This window comes from Stegostoma tigrinum, chromosome 42 (genome assembly GCF_030684315.1).
Source record: "Stegostoma tigrinum isolate sSteTig4 chromosome 42, sSteTig4.hap1, whole genome shotgun sequence".
Taxonomy (NCBI): Eukaryota; Metazoa; Chordata; class Chondrichthyes; order Orectolobiformes; family Stegostomatidae; genus Stegostoma; species Stegostoma tigrinum.
The window spans coordinates 4,416,913-4,442,739 of record NC_081395.1 but is presented as its reverse complement, the minus strand read 5'-3'; the positions used below and the strand labels follow the sequence as shown (position 1 = coordinate 4,442,739).

The 25,827-nt window shown below is 43.1% G+C and overlaps 2 protein-coding genes across 8 annotated transcripts in view; one reads left to right on the top strand and one right to left on the bottom strand.

Moving 5' to 3' along the window:
• Positions 1-5,087, bottom strand: part of LOC125449368 (macro domain-containing protein CT2219-like) — a 987,510-nt gene extending 982,423 nt beyond the window's left edge. For 2 of the 7 annotated variants that reach the window (XR_009443130.1, XM_059641686.1), the window contains exon 1: positions 4,570-5,080. Coding sequence is in view for 6 of the 7 variants with exons in the window: in XM_059641686.1 (XP_059497669.1) it covers positions 4,570-4,831 (262 nt within the window). In the remaining variant the exon portion in view is untranslated. Of the gene's footprint in view, positions 1-4,569 lie in introns of all 7 variants that reach the window. The other 5 variants (XM_059641689.1, XM_059641687.1, XM_059641690.1 and 2 more) reach the window with 4 other exon arrangements.
• A 4,199-nt stretch (positions 5,088-9,286) lies between these two features.
• Positions 9,287-25,827, top strand: part of stip1 (stress-induced phosphoprotein 1) — a 39,841-nt gene continuing 23,300 nt past the window's right edge. The window contains exons 1-4 of the mRNA XM_059641449.1: positions 9,287-9,358; positions 16,317-16,526; positions 17,181-17,322; positions 18,022-18,163. Coding sequence (XP_059497432.1) covers positions 9,344-9,358; positions 16,317-16,526; positions 17,181-17,322; positions 18,022-18,163 — 509 coding nt within the window. The 5' untranslated portion in view covers positions 9,287-9,343. The remainder of the gene's footprint in view (positions 9,359-16,316; positions 16,527-17,180; positions 17,323-18,021; positions 18,164-25,827) is intronic.

Genomic DNA, 25,827 nt, shown 5'->3' with positions numbered 1-25,827 from the left:
TTTGCAGGTAGAGTCCATGATTAAGAAAGCAAATGTAATGTTGTCGTTTATCTCAAGAGCGTTGGAATATAAAAGCAGTGATGTGCTTCTGAGACTTTATAAAGCTCTAGTTAGGCCCCATTTAGAATATAGTGTCCAATTTTGGGCCCCACACCTCAGGAAGGACATAATGGCGCTGGAGCGTGTCCAGCAGAGATTCACACGGATGATCCCTGGAATGCTAGGTTTAACGTACGATGAACGGCCGAGGATCCTAGGATTGTATTCATGAGAGTTCAGAAGGTTGAGGGGAGATCTAATAGAAACTTACAAGATAATGTATGCCTTAGAAAGGGTGGATGCTGGGAAGTTGTTTCCGTTAGGCAGGGAGACTAGGACCTGTGGGCACAGCCTTAGAATTAGAGGAGGTAAACTTAAAACGGAAGTGAGAAGACATTTCTTCAGCCAGAGTGTGGTGGGCCTGTGGAATTCATTGCCACGGAATGCAGTGGAGGCCGGGACGTTAAGTGTCTTCCAGGCAGAGATCGATAAATTCTTGATCTCACCAGGAATCAAGGGCTACAGAGAGAGTGCAGGGAAGTGGAGTTGAAATGCCCATCAGCCATGATTAAATGGCGGAGTGGACTCGATGGGCCAAATGGCCTCACTTCCTCTCCTCTGTCTTATGGTTTATGGTATAGATGTTTCAAAATAGGGAGGGAGGTAAAAGAGTTGGGGAGTGGCATTGCTAATCAGGGGTGGTGTGCAGAAAGGGAGATCGTGGAGGAGGGTTTGTCTGCTGAGTCAATATGACTGGAAGTCAGAAACAGGAAAGGAGCAATCACTTTTTTCGGAGTTTTCTATCGAACCCCCCCAATAGCAACACAGACACTGAGGAACAAATTGGGAACAGATTGTGGAAAGGTGCAGAAGTAATACGGTGTTGTCTTGGGTGATTTCAACTTCTCTAATGTAGACTGGAACCTCCTAAGTGCAATTAGTTTGGATGGAGTAGATTTTGTCAGGTGTGATGAAGAAGGGTTTCTGACTCAATATATAGATAAGCTGACTAGAGAGGAGGTCAAATTGGATTTAGTGCTTGGCAACAAACCAGGCCAAGTGTCAGATCTCTCTGGTAGAGTATTTTGGTGATTGTGATCACAACACCCTGACCTCTACTATCGTCATGGAAAGGGATAGGAGCAGATGGTATCGGAAAGCATTTAATTGGGGAAGGGAGAATTACAATGCTATTAGGCAAGAACTGTGGAGCATAAATTGGGACCAGATGTTCTTGGTGGAAATGCACGACAGAGAAGTGGAGGTTGTTTCGGGAGCAGTTGCTACAAGTACTAAATAGGTTTGTCCAACTGAGGCAAGAAAGGGATGGTATGGTGAAGGAACATTGGAATGACAAGACATGTGAAACATCTAGTCAAGAGGAAGAAGGAAGTTTACTTAAGGTTGAAGAAGCAAGGATCGGACAGGGCTGTAGAGGTCTACAAGGTAGCCAGGAAGTAATTGAAGAATGGACTTAGTAGAGCCAGAAGAGGGTATAAGAAAACTTTGGCAGGTCGGATCAAGGAAAATTCCAAGGTGTTCTATGCTTATGTGAGGAACAAGAGGATGGCCAGAGTGAGGGTAGGGCCAATCAGGGATTGTGGAGGGAACTTGTGTGCGGAGTCAGAGGAAGTAGGGGAGGTCCTTAATGAATACTTTGCTTCAGTATTCACCAGTTAGAGGGACCTTGATGTTTGTGAGGACAGCATGAAACAGGCAGATATGCTCGAACAGGATGATGTTACAAAGGAGGATGTGGTAGAAATTTTCAAAAACACGAGGACAGATAAGTCCCCTGGGCCAGAAGTAGTATACCCAAGGTTACTACAGGAAGCAAGGGAAGGGATTGCTGCCCCTTTGATGATGATCATTGTTCCCTCACTGTCCACTACAGTAGTACCAGAAGATTGAAGGGTGGCAAATGTCATTCCCTTGTTTAAGAAAGGGAATAGGGATAATCCTGGGAATTACAGACCAGTCAGTCTTACTTCTGTGGTGTGCAAATTATTGGAGAAGATTCTGAGAAACAGTACTTATGAATATTTGGAAAAACATGGTTTGATTAGAAATAGTCAGCATAGCTTTGTGAGGGGCAGGTCACGCCTCACAAGCCTTAATGAATTCCTTGAGGATGTGCCGAAACACGTTGTTGAAGGCAGAGCAGTGGATGTAGTGTATATGGTTTTTGATAAGGTTCTACATGGTAGGCTCATTCAAAAAGTAAGGAGGCATGGGATTCAAGGAAATTTGGCTGTCTGGATACAAAACTGGCTGTCCATTGGAAGACAGAGCATGGTAGTAGATGGAAAGTACTCAGTCTGGAGGTCAGTGATCAGTGCAGGGATCTGTTCTAGGACCTCTGCTCTTTGTGATCTTTATAAATGACTTGGATGAGCAAGTGGAAGGATGGGTTAGAAAAAGGTTGGTGGAGTTGTGAACAGCGTAAAAGGCTGCTGTAGGTTGCAACAGGGCATTGACATGATGCAGAGCTGGGCAAAGAAGTGGCAGATGGAATTCAAGCCAGAAAAGTATGAAGTGATTCATTTTGGAAGGTCAAATTTGAAGGCAGAATACAGGGTTAACAGCAGGATTCTTGGCAGTATGGAGGAACAGAGGGATCTTGGGGTTCACATCCATAGATCCCTCAAAGCTGCTACCCAAGTTGATAGGGTTGTAAAGACGGCGTATGGTGTGTTGGCTGTCATCAGCAAGGACATTGAGTTTAAGAGCTATGAGGTTATGCTGCAGCTCTATAAAATCCTAGTTAGACTACACTTGGAGTATTGTATTCAGTTCTGGTCACCTCATGAGAGGAAGGATGTAGAAGCTTTAGAGAGGTTGCAGAGGAGATCTACTAGAATACTGCCTGGACTGGTGGGCAGGTCTTATGAGGAAAGGTTGAGGGAGCTAAGGCTTTTCCCATAGGATCAAAGAAGGATGAGAGGTAACTTAATTGAGGTGTACAAGATGATGAGAGGCACAGATAGAGTGGATAGTCAGAGAATTTTTTCCCAGAGCAGAAATGACTATTACGAGAGGGCATAATTTTAAGATGATTGGAGGAAGATACAGGGGAGATGTCAGAGGTAGGTTCTTTCCACAGAGAATGGTGGGCATGTTGAATGCGCTGCTGGCAGTGGTAGCGGAGTTAAATACTTTAGAGACTTTTAAGCAACTCTTGGATAGGCAGAAGGAGCACAGTAAAATGTAGGGTACACAGGGTAGTTTGATTGTAGTAGAATAATAGGTTGGCACGACGTCGTGTGCCGAAGGGCCTGTACTGTGCTGTACTGTTCTGTGTTCTATGTGAATTACAATTATCATTGGTGAAAAATATATCAGAAACTACAATAACGGGATAGCAACTGGTGTACTGTAGGGATTGTTCCTGTAAGGCTTGGAACCAGCTGGATCTTGTTGAGTACAAGATCCTTGATTGAGGTTGTTAACCTGGGCCAATCAGGAAAGCTCTGGCTGATCTACACACACTTTTACGGATGCACTATTGTAATCATACTATCTGGGTGCATAACAGCCTGGTATGGCAACTGCTCTGCCCAGCACCGTACAAAACTACAGAAGTTTGCATGCATAGCCCAAACCATCAAGGAAGCCAAACTTTCATTCATGGACTCCATTTGCTCAGGTTGCTGCTGCAGAAAGGCTGCCAGCATCAAAGACCCATCACACCCTAGTAATGCACCAACAGGTTCAGGAACAGCTTCCTCTTGGCCAATATTAGACTAATGAATGGAGTCTAACTTCAAATACTGCTTATCTTGCCAATGTTGATCTTGCCTAGCGCATGCGTGGTGTGACGTATCTGTATTTAAGTTTTTTTTTATTATCTTATGATCTGTATGTCCTTGCTTACTGTGATTTGACTGTACTGCTCATAAACGAAGCTTTTCCCTGTACTTAGGTACCCATGAAAATAAATAAATCATATCAAATTAAATATAACTATGGGATTTAGAATCTCCTCAATTCAGGCAAATGGCAGGCTGCAGAGTAAATAAAGATGACTTGTGAATGGGATGCCAGTTTCTGTGCAGTTATTTCAAATACAAAATGCATTATCAACTAAGGTTATCAGTCCAGCTTCCAAAGTGGCTCACTTTTATGCATTCACATCCTCCATATATAACCAGTGCAAGTTCAGGAGTTGCACCTTTCCCTGAGAAAGTGAATCTGTGGAGGGCAATACTCCCTCAAAGCAAAAACAGAAATTGTGGGAGAAACTTCAGGTCAGGCTGTGGGGAGAGAGAGAAAGTGTCAATGTTTCAAGTCCAGTGACCCTTCTGAACTTGGTGCACTGTTCTTAACTGGCCATTCATCAACTCAATCATAATGTTTTCCCCCAATCCCGTTGCATAAATTGTTATTCCGTCTCAAATTTGGCAGTCTTGAAGCTGTCCTCCTGAGGTGATCAACCTCTCTCTCTCTCTTCATTGAGGCGCAATACTGTTTTTGACTTGGAAACTTGGTGGTTACAATGGACTAGGTGGTGCGGGGAGGTTGGGTACTTACCTTTCGCCACTTTCCAGTCGGTGGTGGACCATGAAGGATTAAAGTCCTCGTGGGACATCCCGGAGAGGCAGGCGGACGCCGTCGAGGGAGGGCTGCGGAGCCGGCGGCCGGCGCACAGCAGCCAGCGCGCAGGCGCGAGGCCGCCGGCCGCCGACTGTTGTGACCGTTGGATTCGAAAAACGTTCGAAACGGGCGGCGCGCGAAACGGCCCCAAGCCCCAAGGAAAACGACCTCGCCTCAGCACGGCGAACAGTTTCTCCATCCCTTCGTTTCCGCCCGAGCACCTTTATCGCTTCTCTGTACTCGATGTCTGATGGCGCTGTCGAGGTCGTTGCAATGATTTTTGTATTTTTTTGGAGGGGGGTGTTCGTTTAATTTTGTGAAGGGGGACTCCAGGTGAAGCAAGCTTTTCCGGCACACGTGACCTCTCAAGCGAACTAGGCAGCGGAGGGGGCGGAAGTCGGGTGCGTCGCCCTCTGGGAGGTGTAGTTTCCCGCTTGTTATCCCAATCGGTGGGAGTGTGGGCTGTGAGTTCTACCTGGTGCGTCACTCTGGAATTTGTAGCCTGCGCCCGCCTGAACCAATCGGAAAGCAGAATTTGGGCGAGCGGCCTCAAGGAGCATTGCCTTTTGGGATTTGTAGTTCCCTGGTAGCCCAGTTCGTCCCCTCCCCTCACTGCACCACACAACCAGCCCAGCTCTTCCCCTCCACCCACTGCATCCCAAAACCAGTCCAACCTGTCTCTGCCTCCCTAACCGGTTCTTCCTCTCACCCATCCCTTCCTCCCACCCCAAGCCGCACCCCCATCTACCTACTAACCTCATCCCACCTCCTTGACCTGTCCGTCTTCCCTGGACTGACCTATCCCCTCCCTACCTCCCCACCCACACCTTCTCCACCTATCTTCTTTACTCTCCATCTTAGGTCCGCCTCCCCCCTCTCTCCCTATTTATTCCAGTTCCCTCTCCCTATCCCCCTCTCTGATGAAGGGTCTAGGCCCGAAACGTCAGCTTTTGCGCTCCTGAGATGCTGCTTGGCCTGCTGTGTTCATCCAGCCTCACATTTTATTATCTTGGATTCTCCAGCATCTGCAGTTCCCATTATCTCTGATACCCTTCACAGCTACCTGTGGCAAAAGAAGGCTTGACAGCCTGTTATTCTGAAAGTATGCCCTCTAGACCTAGACGCTTCCCTGAGGGGAATCATCCTCTCCACACTTACACTGTCAAGCCCCTGAAGGATCCTATACGTTTCAATGAGATCACCTCCCATTCTTCTAAACTCCAGTGAGTAGAGTCCCAACTTATTTAGCTTTGCTCATAAGACAATCCCTCCATACCAGGGATCATCCTTAATGAACCTTCTCCAAACTGTCCCAGTTTAAATAAGGGTCCAGACTACCCACAGCAGTCTAGATGTGATTACCTAGCAACATATACGCTTACAGTGAGACTTCCCTACTTTTATACTCCAATCGCCTTGAAATAAGGGACAACCTTCCATTAGTCTTCTTGATTACCTGCTGCATCTGTGTGCTAGCTTTCTGTGTTTCATGTACAAGTCCCTTAAGTCCCTCAGAGATAGCAAGAACTGCTGATGATGGAGGAGCAGCAGGCCAAGCAGCATCAGAGGAGCAGAAAAGTTGGCATTTCAGATCAGGACATGTCTTTCAAAATTGAGACGTCATTGTGATACTTGAGGAGGCCCAGGATGGATATATCACCCACGGAGTGGGTGGGGAAGTTGAAATGGTTTGTGACTGGAAGGCATGGCCTCCTCTACATCGGTGAGACCCAGTGGAGGCTCATAGATGCTTTGTAGAGCACCTGTGCTCTGTTCGCAACAAAAGACAATACCTTCCAGTCACGAACCATTTCAAATCCCCCTCTCACTCCCAATCCCTGGGTGACATGTCCATCCTGGGCCTTCACCAGTGTCACAATGACACCGCCCAGAAACTGGAGGAGCAGCACCTCATATTCCTATAATCCAATGCTCTCAGTATGGACTTTACCAATTTCAAAATCTTTCCACACTCATGACCAACCTCCTCTCTCATTCCTGCCTTCTTGACCTGACACAACTTGTCCATGTTCTCTCCACCAATGCACTCCTCCCACCTCACTGACCAATCCCCAACACTGCCTACCTGCATTCACCTATCACCATCCCACCTACCTTCCCCAGCCCTACCCCTCCTCTCTGTTTATTTCAGAGCTGTCTTCCCCTGCCCCTCATTTTTGAAGGGTCCTGGCCTGAAATGTCAACTTTCCTGCTCCTCTGATGCTGCTAGGCCTGCTGTGCTCCTCCAGCTTCACACTGAGTTACCCCAAGTCCATTTGTGTTTATGCAGTTTTTCTCTTTTAAATAATACTGTTCTTTTGTTCTGCCTTCCAAAACAAACAACTTCGTGTTTTCCCACATTATACTTAATTTGTCTGTTTTTGCCCATTTACCTAACCTATCAATGTTTCCCTGTAAACTGTTGGTATCCCTCTCACAACTTGTCTTCCACTTATTTCTGTATCACAGAATGGTTACATTATTTTGCCACATCATTTCTGCGCTGGCATACCAAAAGAACAACTTACTTACAGTAATTCATCTGCGTTCTTCCCATAACCCTACACATTCTTCATTTTCAGATGAAAGTCCACTTGAACCTGTTGCATCACAATTTTACATTCGTTGAGCATCACTAAATATTGTAAAACATTCCTTCAGGTGATTCACAGGAGCCGAGAAGATGATTTAAGAACTTTATCATGAACCACCTAAAGAGTTAGTTGGTCAATAAACAGGAATTATTTTCAGGGTTTCAAACTCTAGGGATAAAATTTTAAAATTTAGGTAGGAAGAAAAGAGAAGCAAATAATAGGCAGTGGATGAAATATCCACACTTGTCAGACAATTCAAAACTGTGAAGGAATCCAAATGGGAAATCAGGAAAACTTCTATACTCAGAGTGGTCAGCATGTGGAACTCCTACAGAACATGTTGAAGTGAATTACCTAGATGGTTTCAAAATAAAATGACACATAAATATGATTTAGGAAGGATTTAAAGACAATGGAAGGTATGTTAATACGTGGTGAACAATGAGCTTGAGCTTAATTAAACCCAACAGGATCAAAATTCTGAAACAAGAACAGAAATTGCAGAACAAATTCAGCAGATCTGGCAGCATCTGTGGAGAGAAAGCAAATTTAAACAATTCGGGTCCAGTGACCCTTCATTGAAACTAACAGTGGATTTGATGCAGATTTAATAATCTCCTCCAGCCCCGACACCCTTCTCTCATTCTTCTCTCCGATTCCATCCTCTTGAGCACCCCCTGTTCCCAACATACTACCATTTTCAACCTTGCCTTCAACTGCCGGGGATCCTAAGATCCAACGTGGAATACGTGTGTGAATATTACGATGGTACAACCATATTAGTTGGATATGACCTGCAGAGACAAGTTGATTTGTATTGCATATTCCATTGTTTTCAAATCAAATTGAGTGGCATGGTGGCCTCAGTGGTTGGCACTGCTGCCTCCCAATGCCATGTTCCATGTTCCAGCCTCGGGCAACTGTCTGTGTGGAGTTTTCATAAAATCCCCATGTTGGTGTAGGTGTACTCCAGTTTCTTCCCACAGTCCAAAGTAGTGTAGGTTTGGTGGATTGGCCATACTAAAGTATCCAGCCATTTGCAAGCTAGGTGGATTAGCCATGGGGAACGCATGTTTACAGGGATAGGGGAAGCGGCTGGGTCTGGGTGGACTCAATGGGCTGAACGACCTGCTTTCACTCTGTAGGAACTCAGTGAATCTGTCAAAGTTCTGATCAGCTATGTACATTTTAAAATTTGCATATGCTGTCAGAGACAGATTTAGAAATTAGTTAGGAGGTATGTGGGATGTTGCTGTTATTTATTCCCATTTTTGTTCTTCAATATAAATACCATACAAACATTTTGATTTAAATATTATAGGTATTTTGCAACGCACAAGTGCCTGTTCCACCTCATACGCTTCTCATCATCCCAATATTCGCAGAATACATTCTATTTGAATCTTGGAGGTAAATTGTTTGTAAAGACCCTCAAAGTGAACTGCCTCCAACTGCTGTGCTCTAGAATGTTCTTCTGGCCGTTTTAAAAACTGGTCAGCCCATTGGCATGAGTGGGTGGGCCTAGGGCGTAGCTGTTCTACCAATTGGCCATGCCGTCCTGATTGACAGTGCCATTACCCAACCCTGACCATTTAACAGGCGGTACGACCGGCATGAGTGGGGAACATTTTGTAATTGACGGTAGGACAGCCAATCGGAAAGCGATATCTCGGAAAGCTGGACCAACGGGGTGCGAAGCGTTAGAGGCGGGCAGGCTTCCTTTGATGGATTGTTGAATGAGCCAATTGAATGAGAACATAGGGAACGTCCTTGGACGTGGCTCGGCCTCCGGGAGACAGACGGGCAATTAGACTAATCGGAAGAGAAAAGAACTTGAAGACCCTAACTAATAAGAAGAGCGTGAAAGGAGGGGGCGGGATTGCGTCCGATGATGGACTGCCAGGCAGACTAATCAGAATGAAAGAACCTGAAGATTTGGGCCAATGAGGACTGTGGGGGCTGGATGCAACCCGTAGATGGACTGACGATTGGACCAATCGAGAGGGAGACAGTTGGGGGCTGCGGCCAATGGGAGCGTGTAGGAGGTGAGGGCGGGGATTTCCGGCGTGAGTTCTGGTAAGTTCGAGAAGGCGCGTGGTGAGCTGATCGAACTGGTAATGGATCAGGCGAAGGTAAGAGAGAGGAAGGAACGCAAAATAAACGCTTGAGAAAGCACTGAAAAAAAGTGCACTACAACCCTGTCCTAAACTAAGGACGTTAGCAGGACGATATATGGGTCCTGTGATTTATTATTGCACTGGCTGTACTGGGGTGGAGCTCCATTACAACGTGAACGTGAGGTTAGGTAGAAAATAAACCCTCAAAAGTAGTAATCTCTGGTTTACTGTTGGTGTCCAGCTGGAATAAGGGAATGAATATAAGAGATAAATCAATTGCAAAAGAGATGTTATAATGTTTGGGAATTCAGTTTCTTGGATCATTAGGATCTCTTTTGGGACAGAAAAGACCTGTTCAAAAAGGATGGGTTTCATCTGAACTGGAAAGGGACCAACGTCTTCGTTGAGACTATGAGAGATCCTAAGTCACAGCGTTAATAGAAAGATGGATGCGAGCCTTGCAAGAACAAGTTAGTTAGAAGAACAAGAGCAAGTCTGAGAACACGATAATTCTGAAGAAGTGAACTGTATTTATTCCGATGCAAGTGTTCTTACTTGTAGGGCAGATAAGCTGTTGTCATGTTGAGGAACATGAATTGGAATGTCATAGTGATTACAGAAACTTGGCTGAGGGAAGGACGGGGCTGGCAGCTCAGTGTTCTGGGTTTCAGGTGCTGTGGGAAGAAGGGAGACAGGCGAGGAGGGGGGAGTGGTGTTTTTGGTTAGGAAGAATGTTATTGCAGTAATTAGAGCAGATATTTCTGAAATATTGTCCAGTGAAAACATATGGATAGAAATTAGAAACAAGGAAGGAATGATCATGTTGATGGGATTGTATGAAACTACCCCCCCTCCCAAAGTAGTTGGGGGATGTTGAAGAAATATGTAGAGAACTCTCCAGTTTACATAATAATAGGGTTCTAATATGTGATTTTAATTTTCCAAACTCTGACTGGGAGTGTTAAAGATTTGAATGTGAATAATTTGTTAAATGTGTTCAGGAATTTTTTTTATTGATACATAAATGTTCTGACTAGAGAAGGAGCAAAATGTGACCTCCTTGAGTAGTAATACAGGGCAAGTGACTGAAGTGTTAGTAGGGGAACACTTTAGGACAAGTGATCATAATTCTATTGGACTGAAAATAGTTCTAGAAAAGGATAGGCCCTCTATGAAAGTTAACCTTTTTCCAATTAAAACTTTATTTTTAATGATATGAGACACAAATTTTCAGAAGTTGATTGAAGTAGACTGCTCATGGGTAAAAGGACATGTGATAAGTGGGAGGCTTTCAAAAATGTGATAACGGGAGTTTGGAGTCATTATGTTCCTCTGATTATAGGGTAAGGCTGGTAGGATTAGAGAACAATGAATGAATGAAGATATTAAGATTCTAGTCAAGAATAAAGAATCATGAGATATGGACAACTGGATTCAAATGAATCTCTTGCACAGCATAAAGAGTGTAGGGGCATTCTTAAGAGGGAGCTCAGGAAGGCAAAGAGGGAATGAGAGCCTTGGCAGGTAATGTTAAGGATAATCTAAAGAAATTCCATCAGTACATTAAGAGCAAGAGAGCAACTGGAGAGAGAGAGGGAGAAAGTGCATGTAGGGCCCCTTAAGGATCAAATATGTTGTCTTTGTATTGAGCCTCAGCAGATAGAAAATATCCATTTAAAATTCTTCTGTCAGTTTTTATTGTGGAGAAAGAAATAGAGGTGAGAGAACTCGGGGAAATAAATATTGATGTTTTGAAGGCAGCTCACATTACAGAAGAGGAAGCTCTGGAGGTCTTTAGAAAATATAGCAGAAGATAAATCTCCAGGACCTGATCTAGTGTAACTAAGGACCTTGTGGAAAGTTAGGGAGGAAAAATTTGTACCATCCGTAACTACCAGTGAGGTGCCTAATGTTATGCCTTGGTGTTAGGAGAAGCCTGGGAACTATAAACCCGTGAGTCTGACATTGGTGGGTAAGTTGTCTGAGATGATTGTAAAAGATAGGATTTACATGCATTCAGAGAGGCCAGGAAGAATTACAGATAGTCAGCATGGATTTGTGTGCGGGACACCATGTCTCTGAAACGTGATTGAGCTTTGTGAGGAAGTAACCAAGCAGATTGAGGGTAATGCAGTAGACCATTATTTATTTGGACTTTAGTAAAACCTATGACGAGGTTCCACATGGTAGACTACTTAGTAAAGTTAGATCACATAGGATTCAAGATGGGCTTGACAACGGGAGACAGAGTGGCAGTGGGGGGGTTGTTTTTCGGACTGGAGGCCTGTTACTGGTGGTTCCACAAGGATGGTTCTGGGTCTGCTTTTGTTCATTACATATAAATGATTTAGATGAGAATATGGAAGGCCCAGTTAATAAGTTTGCAGACAATACTGAAATTGGTGGTTATAGTGGACAGTGCGGAAGGTTACTTGAGATTACGAAGAGATCTTGATCAATTGTGGCAATGGGCTGAGGAGTAACAGATGGAACTTAATTTGGGTAAATGCAAGGTTTTTGCCTTTTGATAAAATAAGCAAGGGCAGGACTTGGACCATTCATGGTAGGATCTTGGGTAATGTAGAACAGGATATAAGGATAGGCTCGGACCTCTTTCACAGGAGTGTAAGAGGTTGAGAGATGATCTTACAGAGGTTTGTAAAATTGGGGGGTATAAATAAGGTGAATGACAAGAGTCTTTCGCCAGTGTGGGGGGTTTCAAGACTGGGGGGCCTATTTTTAAGGTGAACGAAGAAAGATTCTCAAAAGGATATGGGAGCAACCTTTTTATACAGTGTGGTTTGTGTGTGGGATGAACTTCTTAGGGGAGTGGCAGGTGCAGTTACAATGTTTAAGACATTTGGATAAGTTCATGAATAAGAAATGTTCAGAAGGATATGGGCCAAGCACAGGCAGGTGGGAATAGTTTGGTTGGGATCACGATCAGCATGAACTAGTTGGATTGAAGGGTCTGTTTTCATGCCATATGATTGTGTATAAGTTGCCAGGCTAGCCTGCATCGCCTTATTCATGTTCAAGGTCCTTCAGTATAATTTATTTTCTTTAAGTAACATTGTTTCACCAACTTGTTTCGTTGGTAGTGTTTCATAATCACTTTGTTGTGTTATTAAAATGTTTTATAATGTTGCTACATGAGAGAACCATAGGAGTAGAAAATTGCCATCGAGGTGGGGAGGGTTGAACTGTTTTGAGAATGGCCAATATTTGATTGGCCACCGTCAAGCACAGCTCATGCCATTCAGTTGCATTGATTCCTCTGGGGCTGAACATCAAATGCTGTGGAGAATCCACTTTTGCCTATTGTTCACTACCACCTAAAACACATTTTTTACCTGGGTATCCAATATGCAGCTTGTTCTACTATTGTCAAAACGAAAATAACAGATCAGCACATTTTAAGTTCTGAGGGAGCCAAGGAAAAAGTATACACGTTTGAGGACATTCTGTCTCCTTGTTTCATTTCTGATTTATAGCTATCTCCAAGGGTCTGGTCTCCTGGCTTTTCACATCTCCTGTCATCCTTTGAAATTGTGATGTGTGCATACTGAAATAGTAACTATCCTATTTCTTATTCTCAATATGGTAGCTGTTATGGGATCTTTACTTGCGTGTTGTTAGAGATGATCGTGGATTTGTCTACCATATGTTGATATCCTGATGACAGCCTCAGCATAGAAGCTGAAATGGTGTGCTGCCTTGAAAGCCTCTAGGAGCTGAAACCCCTTTGGAAATTGAGCCATCAGATTCATCTTGTGTGTACTTTGGGTTTGGTTCCTGTATCTTTCCTGAGTGCATCTTTTTTTTTCTGGCTTAACTGGTTATCAGGGATGAAGTGTTGTTTCTGGATTATCAATTGTATTGTCTTGGAAGCTTTCTAAACTGTTGTCCAGTTTGGTGATTCTGTAACTGAAGCAGTAAATTCTAATTTCAACCTCAATATGGATGTGAACAGTAAGGATTTCAGCACACAGCATGTTTTTAGTGGGTAGCAGAATTCATTTTTGCTGTATGATTGACAGTTGTCTTTTCCAAAAGGCTACCATTGTAGTTTGCCTGTACTTAGTATTAGCCAAACTGTGCCAAAGAAAGTGAAACCAGCTCAGATAAAACATGAGACCCAATCTTAAATCTGGACCAGTTTTGGGTAAGTGAATTTGAAACATTGCTGGTGTGCCAGAACTCACTCTTTTAAATTTTCGGCTGGGTTTAAATTCTGGTAGCAGATCTCCCACCTGTTCATTAGAAGGAAGCAGCAGAAAACCTTACTGGTCAGAGGTCATTTGTTAACTGTTCTTTTCCCTCTTTAACAAGATAAAATATTTGAGCCTTTGGCTTGAAATTCTACTTGCTGTCTTCACGTGGTGGGAAATCCACTGCATTTTCGAGCTCAAAACATTGTATTTAAAAAGTCACGCTTGTCAATAACATCAGAACCGCTGATTTTTTTTTTAAAGGCTCTTGCTTTGAGCAGTCAGCATAGACACCTACCCTGTTGACCCACTTAAAATTGGCAGCATTCAGCTCTGGTGGTTTCAGAGCATGAGTAAGTAACATGCCCCACAAGTTGCTTGTGTTGGATTAAATTCCCTTATAATATCTCTCTAAAAGCAATGTGTTGGCATGGTTTGATGCCTTAAAAATGGTGTTAAAACTGTTGCCTGACAATAGAATATTCAGAGGAGCACAGAATGAGATTAGAGTTGATGTAAGTTTTTTGTGGAGAGTGGTGGGAGCCTTGTATTTCATTGAGCCCGTGCCAGCTGTTAGTGTTAACGGGGACAGCCTTTACTTGTTGTACGCATGAAATTGTATTCCATTCCGTACTTTTTTGCCATTTTGACTTTGTTATCTCATTCCAGTTTTAAATGGCAAATTGGAAAGTGTATTGATGTACAGCTGTCCCTCTGGATTTTATTTACTGATCAGTATCCAATCCCTTCCTTCACTGCTTCAAAGCAGTAGTGTAAACGTGAGCCGCAATGGGTCTTAGTAACTTGCTTTTTTAAAGTGTAGCAGTTTCTTCCTCAGTCCTTTGTTTTGAAACAGTCCTCTTCCCAATGCAGTACACTATCAAAAATATGAGAAAAATTACAAGATGTGGCCTTTACAGTGCACTGAGCTAGTTCTGGAGCAAAAACAAAAATTGCAGGACAAGCGCCGGGTCTGGCAACATCCGTGGAGACAAATCAATTAACGTTTCTTGTCCAGTGACCCTTCTATCCAATGTCTCTTGCTCCCACAAGATGTTTCATTGTCCATGTTTGACTCAACGCCATGAGACTTGATGGAGTCTGGAATCAAATTGGGCAACTCCTCTTCACAGCACACTACAACACAGTGGGCTGATAGTGTCTGTACACCAGGATTCCCCAAAGATTCTCAAAGTTTCCCACATGTGCTCTAAATGAGACTGAAAGCACGTATTCCTCAGCCCATCAACTCATTTTAGCTGCGTGTTTCTGAATTTGCATCACCCAGAACTGACCACCTGCAATTTCAGAATCATGGTAGCATAATCTGATTAAGGGATCCCACTTGCTGTCAAACATTAATGTGGATATGTCATTGCTACTCACAGATGCCAAATTGTGCCATCTGGTGTGATAATGACGTTTCAGGTTGGGGAGTAGGTGAAGGAGCACTTGTGGTGTCGTGGTAGTATCCCTACCTCTGAGAGATGAGACCCAGGTTTGAATCCCACTATTCCAATGGTGTGTAATGACATTTCCAGACCGATTTTGATTAGTAAAATATCTTGGATATTTTCGGTACCTCTCGTGCACTTGTAACAAAATTCTGTATTTGCTTACAACTTGCTTCTGTTAAAAGTCAGTTGTTGGTTGAGATCAGAGCTCAAGAAAAACTTCAACTTTGTCAGCAATACCCTTCCAATCCTGAGATATGGTGTGACCTTGTGGTACTGTATGCTGCATAGAATTATGGATATCATATGATAGTGTCTGCAGTTGGTAGCCTGATGAATTTAACTGGAAGGTACCGAAACAGATACTACTTTGGAGAGCTATTGCAAAGCACTTTTTTAAAAAAACTTGAACCTCATTAAAAGCACCTTCTTGTCTACATATCTCTAATAGTCAGTTGAAGGCACAACACAAAGCAAATCAAAAGTGTCAGGAGAAGTACTATATTTATAAGCCTGGTGCAAAAACAGTTTTGCTCATCTGTTAACTTATTGACTTGTTTACCTGGGACAGTATATTTAGAACTGTTTACAAGAGAGTTCTGCCTAACGGAACAGCCACAAGAAAAGATGTGTTGTAATGCTGATTCAGTCAGTCAATTTGAATATATCTACTGGTTTCAAGATTTGTTCTGTTTAAGCCAGGAAGAAATCCAAATTTTAGATTTTAAGTAGAAAAGCAAGGCAATCCTTCAGTGAATTAAGATGAATATAATAAAGGTTGCCCCTTGAAAATTTTGCTTTTGTTGTCATAAAATAAAGACTGCATTTTAACTGGTAGCTTTAAATCTCCCTTTCACCAGCAACAGTGCAGTTGTTGAGAGAAGTTTGCTCCCAGACTGCTTTTTGTTGTCTTGGGGATTATTGAAGAGAAGTTGCAGCAATGTAGTTTAGAATGGGTTCAGATCCTGCCTGAGATTACACACCTTTGGCATTCAGTGCAGGTCACTGGTGTAGCGCCTGGTTCCCAGAGCCAGGTTTTACTGAGCTGCATTTGTATTTTCAGGACAGTTTATTAATAAAAATGGATATAGATTATCCCTTTATGAATGGAAAAAAATGAGTACAGGAAGATTTTTACAGCTCTGTGAAGAGTCCAGACTACTGCTGTCAATGTCTGAAGAATTCTTCAGTATTTAGTCGAATAATAATAAATTATTGATTGGTGTGGCTGCACAAGCTGAGACAAGGATCTTCTGGTACAGTAACTTCTTTTTCAGCTTCTCGATCTCATTTTTTTCCCTCTATTAGGTCAATGAACTTAAAGAAAAGGGCAATCAAGCCCTAACTGCTGGAAAGATAGATGATGCCATTATATGTTACAGCGAAGCCATTAAGCTGGACCCCAAGAATCACGTACTTTACAGCAATCGGTCTGCTGCTTATGCAAAAAAGGGGGCGTATCAAAAAGCCTATGAGGATGGAAGCAAAACTGTTGAGATTAAACCAGACTGGGGCAAGGTAGGTAAACGCCATTCTGGAAAAACAGTCAAACCTGCTACAAAACCATATCATGGTCAGTCAGTGCATCTTGAAACAAATGTGTTGCGCTTGTAGCATTTTGCAAGATGTTTGGAAGTTGTGATATGGTGCTATATAATTTGGCTAAGGATAGATTATTAGCCCAGCAGTAAAACTCCCTCTTCCTTATTTCATTAATGCAGACAGATCTTTGATATTTTCCTGGCCAACTAGGGTGAGTAGGTAGTGTCGTTCTTCTGGAAAAAATTCTTTGTTTGACCAGCTGCTTCACCTTATTTCTGAGTTCTGACCTGAAAGTGGAGGCTTGAACCTGGCTTTGTAACTCCAACAAAAGTACTCCTAATTGAGCACAGTTATCGTTAATGAGTCTGCTGCTTTAAAATGTCAGCTTGGAGTGACACCATTTGAGCTTGAGCAACTACTTGACTAAATATCTACTTGGGTTATTGAGTGAACATTATTGGTGATAAAATGTTGTCTCTGGGCCCTCACAGCTTATACAGTTGGATGTGAAAGATTGTGACACACGTTTTGTGGAAGAAGCTCAGAAATGTTTCCTCTTGCCCTGGCAAACCTTAATTCATTAGCTAATAATGACTGAAACAATTTTTTACATAATTGGGCCACACTTAGGGTTACTCGAGGAAGGCTGCAGCCTTGGAATTCCTTAATCGCTTTGAAGAAGCAAAGAAAACCTATGAGGAGGGCCTGAAACACGAACCAGGAAATCAACAGCTGAAAGATGGATTGCAAAATGTAGATGCCAGACTAGCGGGTAAGAAAGCAACTACTATACTCAGCACCTACTTCATGTTTGGTGGAAATGGCAATCTGTCTCTCTGTTTAATTCCTTTCTGTTCAAAGGGATGTGATATTGCAGTTTTGTAGCAATCTTGCTGACAGTGTTGGAGTGAAAAATCGAATCAGGCTCAGACAGTAAGATTTGACAAGCTACCCAATTTGTGAGGGGTCAGTCTTGATTTGGTGCACCACCTCATGAGCGGGAGGAACGACAATGATGAGCAAGTCACTTCTTCCTTTCCTGTTTCGGGGGGAAAAAAATCCAAATTGGTCTCAAATGCCTCAGAACAGATCATGTGCCTACCATTTAATTAGAGGATTTGAAGCAGATGGGGCAATGTAATGAACTGGAATAATTTATATATAAACTACTTCTGAGACATTTTAACATAACTGTCTCTTTTGTGTTCAGGTAGTTCTCTGCAAGGTTACACATTTGCTGTCCAAGTAATGAAGATAATGGCTTGATGTGTTGCTGTTTACAAATCCAGTCTTGATAATCTAAATTCCTTGGGTAGAACTAGCTGATGATTTACTTTTGCTGTTCAGAAGCCTCTGTCTGCTGTTTTTGCTTAATTCCTATCTATTGAATGATATTTTCCATGCAGCGGTAAACCACAAAGGTGGAATGGTTCCTTTGGTTAGATGCAAATATATTTTTGTTTCTTTACAGAAAAGAAATTCATGAATCCATTTGCTTCTCCAAATCTGTACCAGAAGCTGGAGAATGACCCCAGGACTAGGGTGTTGCTAAGTGATCCTAGCTATAGGGAGATGATTGAGCAGCTGAAAAACAAACCTTCTGATTTAGCCACGTAAGTATAGTTCCTTCTTGAGGGTGTTCTTAATTGTTTGGGAGAACTCAATGTTAGCTATAAAATTTATCTTGGGATGCTAGTTAATGTCTCACTTTACACATGTTTTCTACTGTTCTAGCTTAATTTCATTTCCCAAGTCTAAATACATGACTTTGTAGGTTTGCTGAACTGAGCACCATGCAGTGGATATTGAATGACGTCACACCAGCTTATTGACCTTAATTAAACAAATGGCAAGCCTCAGTACCTTTTACCGCTCTTTACTCCATTCTGAAGATGCACAAGAATATTCCCAATAGTGGGGGAGTTCAGAACCAAGGGTTGTATTTTAAGGATAAGCAATGAACCTTTTTAGGTCTGAAATGAGAAATTTATTCATCCGGAGAGTGATGAACCAGTAGAATTCACCAGAGCAGAAAGTGGTTGAAATCATAAGACCATAAGACATAGGAGTGGAAGTAAGGCCATTCAACCCATCGAATCCACTCTGCCATTTAATCATGGCTGATGGGCATTTCAACTCCACTTCCCTGCACTCTCCCAGTATTCCTTAAATACTTTGATCTCACAAGGAATTATCAATCTCTGCCTTGAAGACACTTAACGTCCCAGCCTCCACTGTACTCCGTGGCCATGAATTCCACAGGCCCACCACTCTCTGGCTGAAGAAATGTCTCCTCATTTCCATTTTAAATTTACCCCCTCTAATTCTAAGGCTGTGCCCGCTGGTCCTAGTCTCCCTGCCTAACGAAAACAACTTCCCAGCGTCCACCCTTTCTAAGGCATACATTATCTTGTAAGTTTCTATTAGATCTCCCCTCAACCTTCTGAACTCTCATGAATACAATCCTAGGATCCTCAGCCGTTCATCGTACGTTAAACCTAGCATTCCAGGATCGTCTGTGTGAATCTCCACTGGACACGCTCCAGCGCCGTTATGTCCTTCCTGAGGTGTATGGCCCAAAATTGGACACAGTATTCTAAATGGGGCCTAACTAGAGCTTTATAAAGTCTCAGAAGCACATCACTGCTTTTATATTCCAACCCTCTGAGATAAACGACAACATTACATTTGCCCTCTTAATTACAGACTTTACCTGCAAGTTAACCTTTAGAGAATCCTGGACCAACACTCCCAGATCCCTTTGTACTTCGGCTTTATGATATTTCTCACCGTTTAGAAAATAGTCCATGCCTGTATTCTTTTTACCAACGTGCAAAACCTCGCATTTGCTCACGTGAATTTCATCAGCTATTTCCTGGACCACTCTCCTAAACTGTCTAAATCTTTCTGCAGCCTCCCCACCACCTCAGTACTATCTGCCTGTCCACCTATCTTTGTATCATCAGCAAACTTCGCCAGAATGCCCCAGTCTCCAGATCATTAATATATAAAGTGAACAGCTGCGACCCCTATACTGAACCCTGCGGGACACCACTTGTCACTGGTTGCCATTCTGAAAAAGAGCCTTTTATCCCAACTCTCTGCCTTCTGTCAGACAGCGAATCCTCAATCCGAGCCAGTAGCTCACCTCGAATACCGTGGGCCCTCACCTTACTCAGCAGCCTCCCGTGAGGCACCTTATCGAAGGCCTTTTGGAAGTCTAGATAGATAACATCCACTCGGTTTCCCTGGTCTAACCTACTTGTTACCTCTTCAAAGAATTCTAACAGGTTTGTCAGGCACGACCTCCCCTTTCTAAATCCATGCTGACTTGTTCTAACCCGACCCTGCACTTCCAAGAATTTAGAAATCTCATCCTTGACAATGGACTCTAGAATTTTACCAACAACCGAGGTTAGGCTAATTGGCCTATAATTTTCCATCTTTTGTCTGGATCCTTTCTTAAACGAGGGGCTAACAACAGCGATTTTCCAATCATCTAAAGATCACAACCAAAGCCTCCACTATTTCCTCAGCCACCTCCCTCAGAACTCGAGGATGTAGCCCATCGGGGCCAGGAGATTTATCAATTTTTAGACCTTTTAGCTTTTCTAGCACTTTCTCTTTTGTAATGCCTACCATACTCAACTCTGCCCCCGACTCTACTTAATTGTAGGGATACTACTCATGTCTTCCACTGTGAAGACTGATGCAAAGTACCTATGAAGTTAGCGAGTTTTGAGAAGATTTGTAGCTCAGGTTGAGGTTCCGGATTTGAGTTTGCTCGCTGAGCTGGAAGGTTAGTTTTCAGACGTTTCGTCACCATTCTAGGTAACATCATCAGTGAGCCTCCAATGAAGCGCTGGTGTTACGTCCCGCTTTCTATTTATCCGTTTAGGTTTCCTTGGGTTGGTGACGCCATTCCCCGCGTTAGTGATGCCATTCCCCGTTCTTTTTCTCAGAGGATGGTAGATTGGCTCCAAATCAATGTGTTTGTTGATGGAGTTCCGGTTGGAATGCCACGCTTCTAGGAATTCTCATGCGTGTCTCTGTTTGGCTTGTCCTAGGATGGATGTGTTGTCCTTCCTCATCTGTATGTAAGGATACGAGTGATAGTGGGTCATGTCGTTTTGTGGCTAGTTGATGTTCATCTGATCAACTAGCCACAAAACGACATGACCCACTATCACTCGTATCCTTACATACAGATGAGGAAGGACAACACATCCATCCTAGGACAAGCCAAACAGAGACACGCATGAGAATTCCTAGAAGCGTGGCATTCCAACCGGAACTCCATCAACAAACACATTGATTTGGAGCCAATCTACCATCCTCTGAGAAAAAGAACGGGGAATGGCATCACTAACGCGGGGAATGGCGTCATCAACCCAAGGAAACCTAAACGGATAAATAGAAAGCGGGACGTAACACCAGCGCTTCATTGGAGGCTCACTGATGATGTTACCTAGAATGGTGACGAAACGTCTGAAAACTAACCTTCCAGCTCAGCGAGCAATCTCACTTCTAGAACCTATTAAGTTCTTCAGCTATTTCCTTATCTCCCATCACCAGCATTCCAGCATCAATTTGGAGCAGCCCAGTGTCAACTTTTGCCCCTCTTTTGTTTCTTATGTATTGAATGAAACTTTTACTATCATTTCTAATATTACTGGCTAGCCTACCTTCATATCTGATCCTCAAAAGTTATCCAGGAGGTACACATAGATCTTGTGGCCACAGGGATCAAGGATATTGTGGTGGAGGTGGGGGTTGGAGGGGATGGGATATTAGTGTTTTGAGGTATGTGATCAGCCATGATTACATTAAATGGTGGAGCAAGCTTGAGGGGTTGAATGGCCTACTCCTGCTGTTTTCGCTGTTTCTATTGTTGACTTTCAGTAGGACAGTTCCATGTGTTTCATGTGATAACAAGGAAATGGTGTTGGCAGACCAATAATTACCTTTTTAATGCAGAATCTAAGCATTGTTTCAAAGAGACATGAAGTCTTTAAATTTTTTTGGACTTGCATTCGCTTCTCCGAACTAAGACACAGGAAACTAGATGTGAAAGAGACCAATTATCCTTGAAAGTTGCCACCCAGGTTGACAGGGCTGTTAAGAAGGCATACAGTGTTTTAGCTTTTATTAATAGAGGGATCGAGTTCCGGAACCAAGAGGTTATGCTGCAGCTGTACAAAACTCTGGTGCACCCGCACTTGGAGTATTGTGTACAGTTCTGGTCACCGCATTATGAGAAGGATGTGGAAGCTTTGGAAAGGGTGCAGAGGAGATTTGCTAGGATGTTGCCTGGTATGGAGGGAAGGTCTTAGGAGGAAAGGCTGAGGGACTTGAGGCTGTTTTCATTAGAGAGAAGAAGGTTGAGAGGTGACTTAATTGAAACATATAAAATAATCAGAGGGTTAGATAGGGTGGATAGGGAGAGCCTTTTTCCTAGGATGGTGACGGCAAGCACGAGGGGGCATAGCTTTAAATTGAGGGGTGCAAGATATAGGACAGATGTCAGAGGTAGTTTCTTTACTCAGAGAGTAGTATGGGAATGGAACGCTTTGCCTGCAACAGTAGTAGATTCGCCAACTTTAGGTACATTTAAGTCGTCATTGGACGTACGTGGATTAGTGTAGGTTAGATGGGCTTGAGATCGGTATGACAGGTCGGCACAACATTGCGGGCCGAAGGGCCTGTACTGTGCTGCAATGTTCTATGTTCTAATAATTAATGAATCACGAAGGTTGTTCTGATTGGTTGATATGGAGAAGCAGCAGGATCTCTTAATTGTAACATTAGCTAGTTGAACTCTGGTCAGGTGGGCCAGCTGGTCAGGGCATTGCTGTGAGAAATGCAGCAAGGATTGGAAGTTTCCATAACACTCTTAATGGAAAAGGTGCAGTATGTTTTTATAGTGCACTGTAAATCAAGCCATTACACTTCCAGAGTCGTCATCAAAATTAAAGATTTGATTAAAGTACACTGTCAGTCTACCTGACATTTAGAGCCACATTAACAGAAAGCACAGGCCATATTTGTGTACTTGACAATGGGTGTTATTACAAATTATTTATTCCAAATAGTTTCTACCTACAGGTAAACGACTATGAACCATTGATAATGGAGTTAAAACTTTAACCTCCTTATAAAACAACTCCTACACACATGTAGATGGACACGCAATCTTGAAGGCAGTTTGCGTTCCTGTTGATAGGGTTCACTAGGATGATCCTTTTTGGCTTGTCAGGACGAGATGCTCCCTGATCTTCCCACTCTAGGCACTTCCACATCTTTGTAAGAGGCACTGAGCAACTTTTTCAGTTTTGTAGCGCCTTTTTGTTAAAAATCACCGCTTAAAGAAACTGATAAGTTGGGAAATAAACTGGCTTTCTACAGGCTTGAGGTGTTTTGATTGCAAGAAAAAAAAGGCAGTTCCTTTCTTTTGGGAAGTCTGGTCAGAAGCCAATCACCTACACGAGCTGTTCAGCCGTGTGGGAGCCAATCTCTCAGTTGTTGGTAGGCAGAAGATCTTTGTTATCAACAGTTCCATGGATCTATCAGCTTCTCGTTGGCCAAGTTACCCTGCATATCCTGGATACTGCTGAAACAAAAAAACAGTGTAAACAGTACTTACAATGAATGTCAGCAGGTAACTTTCTTTTAAAAGTCCTTTCAAAGTTCTTAGTTTTTACAACAGAACTTTTTCCAATTTCAGTCCACAGTCAATATTACAGGAGAATAAAAATGTATGGTCTTTAAAGTATGGACAAATGCTTTTTGGCCACACAGGTGGTATCCTTTGTATATGTAGCCTCTAGCACATACAGATGGAATTAATTTGTAAGCCAAATGCAATAAATTGATTTTCTTAGTAATTCTTAGCATAGTCTGGATTTTGTTGAATAACCAAATTACATCTAGTGCTGAAGAAGGGTCACTGGACCTGAAACATTAACTCTGGTTTCTCTCCACAGATGCTGCCAGGCCTCCTGAGCTTTTCCAGCAATTTCTGTTTTTGTCCTTGATTTACAGCATCTTCATTTCTTTCAGTTCTTACACATAGTGTTGGTTGCTAACCCTGACAAACATGTATGTAAATCTGATAAAAGGACAGGAGTAATCATACTCAACATAGAACATAGAACAGTACAGCACAGAACAGGCCCTTCAGCCCACAATGTTGTGCCGACCATTGATCCTCATGTAAGCACCCTCAAATTTCTGTGACCATATACATGTCCAGCAGTCTCTTAAATGACCCCAATGACCTTGCTTCCACAACTGCTGCTGGCAACGCATTCCATGCTCTCACAACTCTCTGCGTAAAGAACCTGCCTCTGACATCCCCTCGATGCTTTCCACCAACCAGCTTAAAACTATGACCCCTCGTGCTAGCCATTTCTGCCCTGGGAAATAGACTCTGGCTATCAACTCTATCTATGCCTCTCATTACCTTGTATACCTCAATTAGGTCCCCTCTCCTCCTCCTTTTCTCCAATGAAAAGAGACCGAGCTCAGTCTACCTCTCTTCATAAGATAAGCCCTCCAGTCCAGGCAGCATCCTGGTAAACCTCCTCTGAACCCTCTCCAAAGCATCCACATCTTTCCTATAATAGGGCGCCCAGAACTGGACGCAGTATTCCAAGTGCGGTCTAACCAAAGTTTTATAGAGCTGCAACAAGATCTCACGACTCAAACTCAATCCCCCTGTTAATGAAAGCCAAAACACCATATGCTTTCTTAACAACCCTGTCCACTTGGGTGGCCATTTTAAGGGATCTATGTATCTGCACACCAAGATCCCTCTGTTCCTTCACGCTGCCAAGAATCCTATCCTTAATCCTGTACTCGGCTTTCAAATTCGACCTTCCAAAATGCATCACCTCGCATTTATCCAGGTTGAACTCCATCTGCCACCTCTCAGCCCATCTCTGCATCCTGTCAATGTCCCGCTGCAGCCTACAACAGCCCTCTACACTGTCAACGACACCTCCGACCTTTGTGTCGTCTGCAAACTTGCTGACCCATCCTTCAATTCCCTCGTCCAAGTCATTAATAAAAATTACAAACAGTAGAGGCCCAAGGACAGAGCCCTGTGGAACTCCACTCACCACTGACTTCCAGGCAGAATATTTTCCTTCTACTACCACTCGCTGTCTTCTGTTGGCCAGCCAATTCTGTATCCAAGCAGCTAAGTTCCCCTGTATCCCATTCCTCCTGACCTTCTGAATGAGCCTACCATGGGGAACCTTATCAAATGCCTTACTGAAGTCCATAAACACCACATCCACAGCTCGACCCTCATCAACCTTCCTAGTCACATCCTCAAAAAACTCTAAGGTTTGTAAGGCATGACCTACCCCTCACAAAGCTGTGTTGACTGTATTTGATCAAGCCATGCTCTTCCAGATGGTCATAAATCTTATCCCTCAGAATCCTTTCTAACACCTTGCAGACGACAGACGTGAGACTTACCGGTCTATAATTGCCGGGGATTTCCCTATTTCCTTTCTTGAAGAGAGGAATTACATTTGCCTCTCTCCAGTCCTCAGGTACGACTCCAGTGGAAAGCGAGGATGCAAAGATCTTCGCAAGTGGCGAAGCAATTGCATTTCTCGCTTCCCAAAGCAGCCGAGGACAAATCTGATCCGGGCCTGGCGACTTGTCAATCTTAATGTTTGACAAAATTTTCAGCACATCAGCTTCGTCTATCTCTATCCATTCCAGCATGCACACCTGCTCTTCAAAGGTTTCATTCACTACAAAGTTGGTTTCTTTCGTAAAGACAGAAGCAAAAAACTCATTTAGGGCGTCCCCTACCTCCTCAGGCTCCACACACAAGTTCCCTATGCTATCTCTGATCGGCCTTACTCTTTCTTTGACCATTCTCTTATTCCTCACGTAAGTGTAAAATGCCTTATGCAGCTGATTTCATTTTTGATACTTCTTTTCACACCAAATAAGTGGTGTTGCCTTGGGGTCCACTCGAAGTACAACTCTTGCTAACATCTTCATAGTTACCATTAGAAGCACGTGTTTGGAATTACCACTAAGCTTCTACCCCGTGGTTGCTTCTGATATGTAGTTGAGACATTTTGGACATTTAATCCGCAGCTTCATCAAAGAAATTATTTACACACCTTAATAAATGCCCATCCTGCACTCAAGTTTGCCACAGAAGTGGAGCAATGACATGAATTTTCATCTCTTGATGTGTTAGATCAGAAATCTGCCAATGGTAGGCCACTATCTGCTATATGTTTACTGG